At 35.0% G+C, this 13,215-nt stretch overlaps 1 protein-coding gene across 8 annotated transcripts in view; it reads left to right on the top strand.

The window, feature by feature from the left end:
• Nucleotides 1-9,323, top strand: part of LOC128563211 (inositol monophosphatase 1) — a 37,197-nt gene extending 27,874 nt beyond the window's left edge. For all 8 annotated transcript variants that reach the window (XM_053558409.1, XM_053558412.1, XM_053558406.1 and 5 more), the window contains 2 exons: nt 6,305-6,456; nt 7,397-9,323. In XM_053558409.1, coding sequence (XP_053414384.1) covers nt 6,305-6,456; nt 7,397-7,509 — 265 coding nt within the window. In that variant the 3' untranslated portion in view covers nt 7,510-9,323. The remainder of the gene's footprint in view (nt 1-6,304; nt 6,457-7,396) is intronic.
• The last annotated feature ends 3,892 nt before the right edge of the window (nt 9,324-13,215 follow it).

Raw genomic sequence — 13,215 nt, 5'->3', positions numbered from 1 at the left:
CTAATGTTCAATATAAAGCCAAAGGATTTACTTTATTAAATTTTTTTCTCTACTTTCTCTGTCTTACGTTGAAAGTGATACATTAAAGCCTTCTATTATTAATGTGTTTCTCTGTATTTTTCCTTTCATCTTGTAGTTTTTATTTTATATAGTTAGAAGCTAGGTTATTTGATTACTACTCAAAATAGTTATATCTTTCACCCTTATAGTATAATGTTAACATTATAAAATATTATTTGTCTTTTCTCATGCTTTTTGTGCTTACAGTGTACTTTGCAATCAGAATTGCAATTCCTGCTTTTGTATATACATAGTTCCTACTTGCTTGATGAATTTGCTTGCTCAGCCTTTTATTTTTAGCCCTTTGAATCTCTACATTTTAAACTTGTCTCTTACATACAGCACTAAATGGGTTTTGCTTTATAAGTCAAGTTGATCATCTTTTCTTTTCACAGACAAGTTAGGCCTATTGATTTATTGATATGAGTGCTTTATTTGGTTTCATTTCTTTTGTATTATTCTATGCCATAATTGTCATGTGTAGTATGTTATAGTTACTGTGTTCATTTGATGTGCCTTCTCTGCTTTTCCTTTCAATTTCTTTTTTAGGTTTACGAAAGGTTAGATTTTATTTTAGAGGTTTTTTTGTATTATAACTCTTCATATTACTTTTAATGCTCTTTTCCTGTATTAACTTTTTACTACCTATAAAGTTCCCAGAATTTTTGGGCTTTCTCCTATTTCCTGTTTAACAGTCAATGATTTTACTCTTTTTCCATTTTCTTTTTTTTATCCAATTTTGCACAGTGCATTCTCTGTTAGTGTTAATTCTATGTGTTCTTTAACCCATGCTTCTACCCTTTAATCTTAATTCTTCATTTGACTTTGTCAAATGCTCACAGTTCTTTTGTTAAGTGTTTTAGTCACCTCTTCATGGGAGGAAGCTCATCCACCAGTAGATTTCCTCAGGGAGGGTATATGTACACAGTATTCTCTGAGTTTGGTTATATTTCAGTCCGTTTTTTGTGGCCTTGAGACATTAAGGACAATTTGGTTGGATATAATATCCTAATGAAAGAAAGTGTATATTTCTTGAAAATATTACTTCATTGTTGCCTTTGTATATTGCTTTTAAGAAATCTGATGCTAGTCTAATTTTCTTAGCTTTTACATTATTTCATCTTTTACCTGGAGGTTCTTTTTTTCCCTTAATCTTTGGCAAAGTTTTATAAGCATATATCTAGAATTTCCCATCGTAGATCAATTTTCTGTTTCAGCATATAAATTCATATCTCTTTTATTTCTGGAAAGTTTTCTTAATATATAATTTTATTATTTATTTATTTATTCTCTTATTTATTTTTTGAGATAGAGTCTCACTTAATTGAGTCATCCTCAATAGAGTGAGGGTTGCTGAGGCTCACAGCAACCTCAGACTCTTGAGCTCAAGTGAGTCTCTTGCCCCAGTCTCCCCAGTAGCTGAACATCCAGCTAGTTTTAGAGGCAGGGTCTCAGGTCTTGCTCAGCCTGGTCTTGAACTCCTGAGCTCAGGCAATCCACCGGCCTTGGCCTCCCAGAGTGTTAGGATTACAGGCGTGAGCCACCGTACCCAGCAAGATACAATTTTAAATATTAGTGGTGTTCTTCTCTTACCATTTTTTCCTCAGAGACACTGGTAGGAATGTTCTACACTTGATCTTAGCCAAAAGGCCGAGAAGCGACACTGGTAGGAATGTTCTACCTCCATTGTATCTCCCATCTCTTGTCTCTTTTTACTTCTTTCTTTAATTGTTTTCCTCATTTCCCTTTATTAGACGTTTACCCCTTAATTGAGGTTTTCTCTTGCATACCATTCTTAGGTCCTTTGTAATTTATTCTTTACTTCTGATATAATTTTGTTTTTTTTTCCCAATTTATTCCTAAAATCAATCATCTTTTTCTACTTTTTAATTTGGGGGGACCCATTTCTGTTCATAGTTTCTGTATTTCTGATATAATGATTTTTCCACATACACATATAATTTGAGGATATTTAATTCAGATTGGATTGATGTTTTAGTTTTCTTCTGTTTCATTGTTGGTTTTTAGAGGAGAATTTACAGCAAAAATAAAAAAACAACATTTTTACTAGAAATGCTTGATGTTTTCCAGTTGTTTTGTGTAGATTTAGTCTACTTTTTTTTTTTTAATCTCTATTTATTCTGTGAACAGTGTTCCTGGTTTCAGAGCTCCTCATTTTAGCAGTTCTGCCTTTCTGTGCCATTTCTTTTATGACTGTCTCTTAAGTAGTGGTGATAGGTAGTGTTGGCTTGTCTTGTTTCTCATTCATTTCTGCAGGATCCTTAAATTTTCAGTCCTTGTATTTGTTCTTCACTTCTTTGTCTCTCAGAGACCCCTCCTTTATCTTATCTGATTCTCTTCCAGAATCACAGCTTCCCTGAGGCAACCTGGTTAGGGCCTGCATGTTTTTTTTGCATGGAATATGAATTGCCAAATCCTAATCTGTGTTCAGTATTTTTGTATTTGTTGTCTTGCTTGCTCTTTCTGAGGGTGGTTCTGTGTTCCCTGTGGATCCTCTCTAGTGCTCTCTGTTCTTTGTCACAAAGTCTTTTTTGCCTCCTCACCCTCACTCTCTGTATCCACAGGCTTGCCGGGCTCTGCTAGAATTCATTTGTTTATTCACCTTTCCTTCTCCTTGTAGGGTGTTTGAGAGTTCATGCTTTCTGATACCTAGAAGTGCTGAAAAAATGGGTCCTATATGTTTTATTTGTCCTCCTTGTTGATTTTTTTTTCCCAAGGAGTGTAATAGGGAGTTTCAAATCAGCATGCCACTATTATGCTCTAAACCCAAGAATCCTTCTGTAATGACAATTTCATAAATGAAGAAATTAAAAGCAAATACTTATCCTTACATTTATCCTTAAATTTTCAAGAAAATATAGAAGTTTAAGGTCCTCAAATTTAATATAGTCGATATTATATTAAATAGCATTTGTCTGACACTTAGTGTAGTTGTTTGCATGAAAAGCCATAATAAAAATCTATTATACAACAGATTTTGTTCTGAAGTAACAAATATTCATTACTTTATTTCACTGTTCCTATCTTTTCCTTTGGAAATATCACTGGGTTATGACTCATAGAACTGATTGAAGATCATCAAGTAAGCCAGGCTTAATTTATTGATGAGGTTCAGAAGGGTGAACTGGCTGCCTGAGATCACACAGACAGATGGAGATATGACTAAAACCCTTGCTTTGAAATCATTTCTTTTTCTCTTAATATTAGACTTCCTTTCAGGAATTAGGACCTTCAAAGTATAATTTAACCTTTGTACAAACTAATTATGGGCTGCAAACCTGTGGTCTATATCAGGATGAGTAGAGAAAAAGAGAGAATTGCTGTCAGGTAGGTATAGACCCTCCCAGAATGATGTCCTTGTGGGAAGAGCAGTAAAGTTGCTGCTGCAGTGGCTATTCTGAAGCAGGGACTTTAGTCCCAGGCAATAAAATGGTTATGTTAGCCATAAGAAAGCTGCAAGTGGTTTACAACTTTAACCTTTAATTTTGCCATTGGCTAAAGTACCGAACTTTATGGATACCCTGTATAATATAATTTTTACTTCAAAATTAAAAAAAAGAAAATCTTGGTAAATATTACCAAGGAGGAGCACTGACTTAGTTGTTCCTTTTATCTTTTCAGCTTTATTCAGCTGATTGTTTAGTTTTTCAATATGATTTCAAAACTACATATTAAAAACAAAATGAAACTAAAGAGAGTCATAATCTTAATGAATATCTTAAACAAATGAAAGCAGTTTAAACTGTTCTGAAGTAGGAAATAACATTTAGGAGACAAAGTCAATTATTGTGTATCCTTTTCCTTCATTTACTTTTTAGGCACTAATTTAGATAAAATGTGCTATATTATATAATATTTTCTATCATCATGGTTTAGAGCAGTGGTCCTTAACCTTCCTAATGCCATGGCCCTTTAATACAGTTCCTGTGGGTTGTGACCCACAGGTTGAGAACCGCTGGTTTAGAGTATAATTTCTAAATAAACATAGCTACTTTTTATTAAAGACCTTTTATATGACAGGCACTCTGCTAAGTGCTTTACACATATAATTTGTATTCATATAACAGTGGCCTAAGGTAAGTTGGGATCCCCATTTGATGACAAGAAAGCTAAAACTTAAAGAAGAAACATCAAACTTATGATTTTTAAGCAGCTGAATGTGGAAGCAAACTCAAATCTTTGTGACACCACAGTCTTTTTACTATCTACTATATTAACTGTGTAGGAAGATCAGACTAAGAAAGGATTCAGAACACAGTGCAGATTCTAAACCAGAGCCTTAATTACCTGGTTATTATTAAGCTTTTTAGTAATCCTTTGATAATATTTGTCACTAAAAGAATGTACTCCTGGTGACTACAAGACCCCTTTCCTGAGAGACCAGGATGTTATTAGAAGTAAACAGAAGCACTGCTATTAGGTATCACTGTCTTTCTGGCAGCCCAGGATTCTGTTTGAGTAGAATACCAGATTATTTGTGAAAGATCTTATTACCTGCTTTCTGTAATGTGAGAGATGAACAATTGCATATCTTATGTGAAAAGGAGGAATAATATACCTTTATTAAAAAATCCAGTAAAATTAATTTGATTTATTTGAGAAATAAACATCTGTTAGAAATTTGTTGTACTTGCTAGTTCTTTCTTAAATTTATTTAGAAACATAAACAGAAGAACATACCAAATGAGAAACATCATGTCATTTTAAATCCTTTTTATAAAAAAATTCCCTTGGTGTAGAAGATGTACTTAGTTGCAATATTTTTTCATTTTTATTTTTAGATGCTAAGCAAATCCTACATTAGTCATCAATTTTCCATTATTTAAAAAAATAATAAACCATGGAATATTCTCAGTGAGCAGAACTCACTGCCTTATTTCCAGAGGTTTAAATAGTTACAATGGAGTTTGTGTAAAAACCATTTGAAAATAACTTGCAGACATCTTGACCTTTTGCTTCTGAATACACACTTCAGTGTATTATTTTTAATAAAAGGGACATTCTCTATTATAACCACAGTACAATTATAAAAACCAGGAGATTAACATTGATATGTAACCTAATACATCTAAAGATTTTATTCAAATTTTGAAAAAATTTTAAAACAAGATCTAACACATGATTTAGTTATAATTTTTCATCAGCTTCATTTATTCTAGACCTTAGTCTTTCTTTGTATTCTATGACCTTGACATTTTTTGAAAGTATGGGCCAATTATTTTGTAGTATGCGTGTTGCTTTGAATTTGTCTGCATTCCCACAGTTGTTTTTAGATTATGCATTGTTGGCAGGAATGCATAGAAGTACCGTACTTGTTGTTGTTGCAGTTTGGCCAGGGCTGGGTTTGAACCCGCCACCCCCATATATGGGGCTGGCACCCTACCCACTGAGCCACAGGCGCTGCCCAGAAGTACCATTCTGTCTTTCTCAGTGAGTCATATCAGGAGGCATGTACCTTTTTGTCCCATTATGAGTAATATTAAGTTTGATCATTCCGTAAGGGAAGAAATTGTAAAGCTGTCATTTTTTTCAGTTGTAATTATTCTGTATTTTTGTGGAGGGATACTTTGACACTATGTAAATGTCAAACTTTCACCCACTAATTTTACCATTTATTAATGATTTCTTTTCGTGAATCACTTATTACTATAATAGCTATCCAGTAGTACCCACATTTTTCTTAACTTGGTATTGACTCAGTTTCGTAGCAAGGAAGAGAAGCTATGAAAGGGTAAACCTGCAGTCATCTCCCGAGGCAGGCCAAGATTTATGAAGAGTGCAGTCCTGCTGTTGTTACTTAGGCACATGTATGATGCACACTTAGTTGGGAATGAAAATATCAGGATGTTTTACACTCTCATAGGGAGTGTTTTCCCTGTGGTGTGTATATGTGAATAAAATAATATAAGCTGTAGTGCCTGTGATTAGAAAAATAGGAATATACCTACATGCCATTATAGTAGAATTATAACATTTTCTTCAGTTTTTTTCTCTCCAAAGATCAGTTTTAATTTTTTATCTTACTGCTTTAAAAGGGTTAGTTTTGTGACTTATGTAGTACATCATGATGATTACCACCATTTTTTACATTTATCCTCTACATTAGTCCAAACGATCTTAGCTAGTTCTCAAAATGAAGTTAATTCTTTTGGGAGTAAAGAGAAAAAACTTTATTTTAAAGGATTATTGTTTTCCAGTTTTATTTTTAAATGCTATTTGTTAGGATCCGGAGTGTTGGAACAGCAGCTGTCAATATGTGCCTTGTGGCAACTGGAGGAGCTGATGCATACTTTGAAATGGGAATTCATTGCTGGGATGTTGCAGGAGCTGGAATTATTGTTACTGAAGCTGGTGGAGTGTTACTGGATGTTACAGGTAAAATTATGGACAGCGAAGCATTTTTCTCTTCACATCTGTGTTTATATATGTTGTACCTCAGCTTTTAAAGCAAAAAGGAACTATGTAATTTTGTACAAAATCTAAATGTACATTAGGAGATAGAAGCAAGAATTAGAGCTAAAGGTAATTTGGGACTGATAATGATAAATGGCTCAGCCTTTTTGGATGTGAATAACAGGAATTCCTGAGTGACCATAGAGAGATCCGTCTACATAGTCACTGAGTCTGAGGCTGATACTTTGAATGACCATGTGTGAACTTCTACCATCATCTTCTGCCTTGGACCTAGCGAGGTTAAATACTTACTTTCAGCTGATGGTAAATTTTTTTTTTTTTTTTTATGGTTTTGGCCAAGGCTGGGCTTGAACCCACCACCTCCGGCATATGGGGCTGGCGCCCTACTCCTTGAGCCACAGGCGCCGCCAGATGGTAAAATTTTTAAAGTGAAGGGTGAACCCGGAGCTCACAGAATTTATCAGCCTTATAGGAGAAAGGCAGAAAGTAATAAGGAAATGAGAAGGGCAGTGGTAGGAATTTACTGTCCATAAATTCTCAAACAATGAACAGGTAATAAGAGTATACAACAGAAATAGAAACAGAAAAGGTGACATTTTCTGACTGGTGTGACTTAGGATTTCCCCCTTCAACTTGCCTAATTGGCCTAATATTTACTCAAAAAGAGCGCTTAGAAACTTGTTCATAGAATGCCAAAGGTTAAACATTGTAGATATGTGATAGAGTAGTTTTTTTTTTAAACAATGAAAGTGTTGAAAACTGAAAGTTTCAAATAAAAGTATTTCAAAACGGAAAGTATCACGGTGTTGTAATTGACCATAATACGTATTAGTAATACTTGTTTTGTATGAATTATTTTTGTACCAGATATAACTATTTTCCATATTTGATTTGCACTTAGGTGGACCATTTGATTTGATGTCACGAAGAGTAATTGCTGCAAGTAGTAGAACATTAGCAAAAAGGATAGCCAAAGAAATTCAGGTCGTCCCTTTACAACGAGATGATGAATAATTACAACAGCCTCACACTCAGTCACTGTTGCTTTTCCCCACACTTGCTGACTTGCTGAGGGATATCTGTTTCAGATGTATGATACGCTTGGTTTAAATTGTCTTTGTCAAGATTAAAAAATTGGAACACAGTCCATGTTTACTAAGACTATGTAAAAAGAGCTATAATATTTGTTTCATTGTTTTAAAAAATTCTGCATGTGAGAATGTATTTTAGGAAAAATGCACAGGAAGTACAGTTCATCAGATAAGGAGGACACCAACTGAAAAAATCAATTAGCAATTTTGCATTTCTGAGTACTTGTGGTCCTCTGGAATTTTGACTTATGATATTTGTATACATACACACAGATACTCAGAAAGTTACCTTTTTGGAAAAATATTTCTTTTTAGTTTTAAAAGCCATGTTTATTTAAATCTTTAAGGATATAATGAGTACTTCCTAGACCTTAATTTTTCTCTTTGCAGAGAACCTTACTTATTTTATTCATCAGTGTCTACATAGCACCTAGTATAGTACCTATGAAATAGAAGGCAATCTACAGACATCGTAAGGATGAATAATTTGAAGGAAACATTTTTTAGTTATAATAGATACATAAAGTAATAAGCTCCCACTATTCTGTATTTTTGCTTTAGGTTTTGAAGTAAAAAGTGTCTAGTTCTCTTTCTAACATTACACATTACCTTACTATACTGCATTATAGATAGCATTGCCTGGCCAAACCTGGTGGTTCACGCCTATAGTTCCCACCCTTTGGTAGGCCCAGGCAGAAGTAAAAAACTTCTAGTTCTCTTTCTAACATTACACATTACCTTACTATACTGCTATACAGATAGCATTGTCTGGCCAAACCTGGTGGTTCATACCTATAGTTCCCACCCTTTGGTAGGCCCAGGCAGAAAGATTGCTTGAAGCTAGGAATTCAAGACCAACCTGAAAAACATGGTGAGACCCTATCTCTACAAAAAATAGAAAATTTAACCAGGTATGGTGGCACATGCCTGTGGTCACTACTCCAGAGGCTGAATCAGGAGGATCACTTGAGCCTCAAGAGTTTGAGGTTGCAGTGAGCTATGATGATGTGACACCCGTGCACCCTAACTTGGGCAGCAGAGCAAAGCCGTGTCTCAAATACCATTGTTTATCATTTCTTCAATGAATGCATTTTCCAACCACTTTTTCAGTGTGTTTGGATTTGCTTTAAAGTCCCTGATGTGCAACAGAATAAAACTGTTTCCAAAAAGCACTCTCCTCAGGTATCTGATATAATTAGATAGAGTATAACATTTTACTCGATTCAACATTCATGTCTTAAAGATGTTTACACTAATTTGTTCGTGCTGGCAAATACTGTGCTGTTGATATTGAACTACTTGTTTTTTCCAGACTCCTTGTTTAACTTCACTACTAGGTTCTAATCAGCCTTTAAATGGTCTTCAATAGTCTTTGGCCTACTAGACTCAAAAAGAAAATTGCGCTGGTTATAGGTATTTTTAAAGGATGAATTTATTGTTTAGCCTCGTTCCTCATCATGTGAAATTGACATGACAACTTAATTTTATTATAAGTTTATGTGAGGCCTATGTTTGATAAAATGAAAAGTGCTTCTATAAACTTCAAGCAAGGTAGAGAATTACTGTTGCATACATGTAGCAGAATGTTAAGTGTACATGATGGTAAGGTTTGAATACTATAATTACTGTAGTGGGATGGTTGCATCTGATACTTGTATTATTCTATGATAGGTTGTTTTTTACAATGAAATTTATTTTAATTAAGACAACCATAAATAAAATTTTAAATAAAAAGTGCGATTGGTGTTTATATTATTAACATGTATAGTTTAAACGATTGTAAGGGTTTTGTATTGAGTTGTAAGTATTTGAAAATTACAGTTTTTAATTGAATATATTTTCTTAGTTTTTGGCTATAGTTTTTCCAACTTTTCTAAAAGTATAAAAAGTTTTTTCCTATAGGTAGCTTTTACATCTTTTTATCCTAAATGCAATTGGATATTACGCTGGTGAAATTTCTTTGGATACTGAAAAAGGTAGATTGACAAGTGAAGTATCCCAAAAGTCTTTGAATAATAGGATTTCTTAGATTTAACAAGTATATGTTATAGGCAGGTTATATTATCTTTCTATAATATGCATACACACAAATATAAAATGTATACACTTGAACAGTCCTCCTCTTTTTAAACAAAGTGAGATAGTTCTATCATATGCTTGTTTGTGGATTATTCTTTGGCTTTAATATGAATTACTAGCTATTCCTAGAAATGGTTTACAGTGGTTTCCCTGCAATATATGTCATTATGACTCAGTTGTCTTTAATTTCAAGATCTAATCTAGAGCCTAAGATGTCATAACTAAAGAAAAAAAATACACATATCAAATTATTTCCTTTTGTCTCAAGTCCCTATCTTTACCCTGCTTTATTTAGAAAATAAAGTATATACTCATTCATTGTTATCCAATTAATATGGGTATATAGTTTAATATTTCAAATAATGCTTAGAAGCTCAGAATGAAAAATAGCATTTTATAACCTCATTCTATTCCACCTCTGAGTTCCTCTCCCCAAACTCTTTTAGCAGTTGTTTCATTCTGGTGAATGATATACAAGAGTTCCATATAGTAAAAACTATGAACCATTAGTTAGAAATATTTTAAAAGATGATAGTGACTGAAGTAATGTGCCATGTTTAGGGTTTTAAACACTCAGTGTCACTCAGTATTGCTCAGATGTCAGTCCTTCCTAAACTGATCTAAAGATGAAGTATAATCCTTGTCAAAATTCTAATGTTAGGGAGAGGAAGGTGAAGATTAATAATTTTCTTTCTTTTTTTTTTTTTTTTACTCATCACTAGGAGAGGATTGACAATTTTTTTGAAAATGTAGAGAGAGAATAAAAAGCTAAAATCATCTTAAAGACAGGGCACTATGGCTTAGGCTTGTAATCCTAGCACTCTGGGAGGCCAAGGTCAGTGAATTGCCTTAACTCAGGAATTGAAGTCCAGTCTGAGCAAGACCCCTGTCTCTACTAAAAGTAGGCTTTGTGGCGGGTGTCCATAGTCCTAGCTATTTGGGAGGCTGAGGCAAGAGGATCTCTTCAGCCCAAAAGACTGAGGTTGCTGTGAGCTGTGATTATGCCACGGTACTCTACCCAGGGAAGCAGTGAAACTCTGTCTCAGAAAAAACAAAAACAACAACACAAGAAAAGTAAAATCATCTTAGAGGAGTGAAGTTAGAAAACTAGACTACCAGATGTCAGGAGTTGTGACCTTTGTAATTGAAAGAGTGATATTAGCCCAAGGCTAGACAAATAGACAAATGGAATGTCTGGAAATCAACCTAAAATATAGAACTTAGAGTTGATGATAATGATGTCACTGCAATGCAGTAAGGCAAGGATGGTCTTTTCCATAGTGGTGTGGAATCGATTGGATATCTGTGTTCAGGGAGGAAAAAAAGAATATTGATATTGTACATATCACATAATGTACAAAAATCAGTTCCAGATAAATTCTAAACCTGACTATAAAAAGTAGAAGAAAGCTTCTGGGAGATACCGTATCTTTTCAATGTTGATAGGCAGACTTAGTAATTGACATATAAGAAGTACTAACACTAAAAAAGATGATAAATTGTGCCATATTAAAACTTCTATCATTAAAATAAACCATTAAGAGTCAATATCCTAAAACAATAAGCAAATGAAAAAGTGCTTAATATCAGACATTTAAGAAATGCAAATTAAAACAATAATTTTATGCCACAACATATACCAAAATGGCTAAAGCAAAACATAAATCTAGCAACAACGAAAACCCAAGGGTTGATAAGCATGCGAAATGCCTTGCCCTCTCCTACACTACTGGCAGGGGTGGACATTGGTATAACCACTTTGGGAAACTCATAAGTATCTACTAAAATATAAGTATTTACTAATATATATATATTTGCCCTATTACTTGGCAGCTCTACTCCTTGGCACTTACCCACTGTGTTCACATAGGACTACTTTATAACAGCCATTAAGTGGGAAATGATCTAAAAGTTCATCAATAACAGAATGGATTCTTTTCTTTTTTTTGTAGAGACAGAGTCTCACTGTACCGCCCTCGGGTAGAGTGTAGTGGCGTCACACGGCTCACAGCAACCTCTAACTCTTGGGCTTACGCGATTCTCTTGCCTCAGCCTCCCGAGCAGCTGGGACTACAGGCGCCCGCCACAACGCCCGGCTATTTTTTGGTTGCAGTTTGGCTGGGGCTGGGTCCGAACCCGCCACCCTCGGCATATGGGGCCGGCGCCCTACTCACTGAGCCACAGGCGCCGCCCAGAATGGATTCTTTTTAAAGTGTGCTCTAACCATTTAACAAATGCTACATCACAATTTTAAAATGGACTATAGCTGTACACAACAAGGTGGATGATGTTCAGTCTGCTCCACCTCTCTCCCTCCGATAGTTCTACACTTTATGAAGTCACTAGGCCTTCTCTGCAGGTCTTCCCCCAGCTGCTCTCTGTTTCTAAAGTCCTGCTTTGGAATTGTCCTCTTTGTCCACTTCTCAGTCTCCTTTGCTGACTTCCTCTGTTGACGATCATGTCATCCTCGCTGGTTTATCTTCTGACGGTCAAGTTAACTCTGGGGAATCTCACGCATGTCCCATGACTTCAACCATCACCTCCATGCTACTGACTCCCAAATCTTGATGCAGTCTATCTGTCCCTTCCTAATTCTCACCCCATATGTCCAGCTTCTTTCTGGATACCCCTTCCTGACTGCCCTCTATCAACATGTCTCTAACCAAAATAATTTTCTCAGAGTTTTCTGCTATCCTACTCTTTGCTTTCTCCTCTGTCTTTCCAAATTAGCACTTACTGTACTTACATACATACTGATATTTCTTTTTCCCCAGTTCCTACATCCAATTTATCATACCAGGCTTTTCATGATATGATCCCACCTAATGTTCCCACTGAAACTCCAGCCAAACTGAAATACTAGTGCTTTACTGGACTCCTTGGAGGCTTTTCAGATGCTATTCCTTCCTCCAGTAATGATAGATGAATTTTCTGTCTTTTTTTTTTTATTAAATCATAGCTGTGTATATTAATGCAATTATGGGGTACAGTGTGCTGGTTTTATATACAATTTGAAATATTTTCATCAAACTGGTTAACATAGCCTTCACGGCATTTTCTTACTTATTGTGTTTAGACATTTATATTCTACACCTAGTAAATTTCACATGTACCCTTATAAGATGCACCATAGGTGTGGTCCCACAATTACCCTCCTTTTACCCATCCTCCCTCCTCCCATCCCCTTCCTCTCCCCTATCCCCTTCTTCTTGGGCTATAATTGGGTTATAACTTTCATAAGAAAGCTATAATTGGCTTCATAGTAGGGCTGAGTACATGGATACTTTTTCTTCCATTCCTGAGATACTTTGCTAAGAAGAATATGTTCCAGCTCCATCCATGTAAACATGAAACAGGTAAAGTCTCCATCTTTCTTTAAGGCTGCATAATATTCCATGGTGTACATATACCACAATTTATTAATCCATTTGTGGATCGATGGGCACTTGAGCTTCTTCCATGACTTAGCAATTATGAATTGGGCTGCAATAAACATTCTGGTACAAATACCTTTGTTATAATGTGATTTTTGGTCTTCTGGATATATCCT

This window comes from Nycticebus coucang, chromosome 13 (genome assembly GCF_027406575.1).
Source record: "Nycticebus coucang isolate mNycCou1 chromosome 13, mNycCou1.pri, whole genome shotgun sequence".
Lineage (NCBI taxonomy): Eukaryota > Metazoa > Chordata > Mammalia > Primates > Lorisidae > Nycticebus > Nycticebus coucang.
Note: the sequence above shows the minus strand (reverse complement) of the source record. Positions and strands in the feature narration are given on the sequence as shown.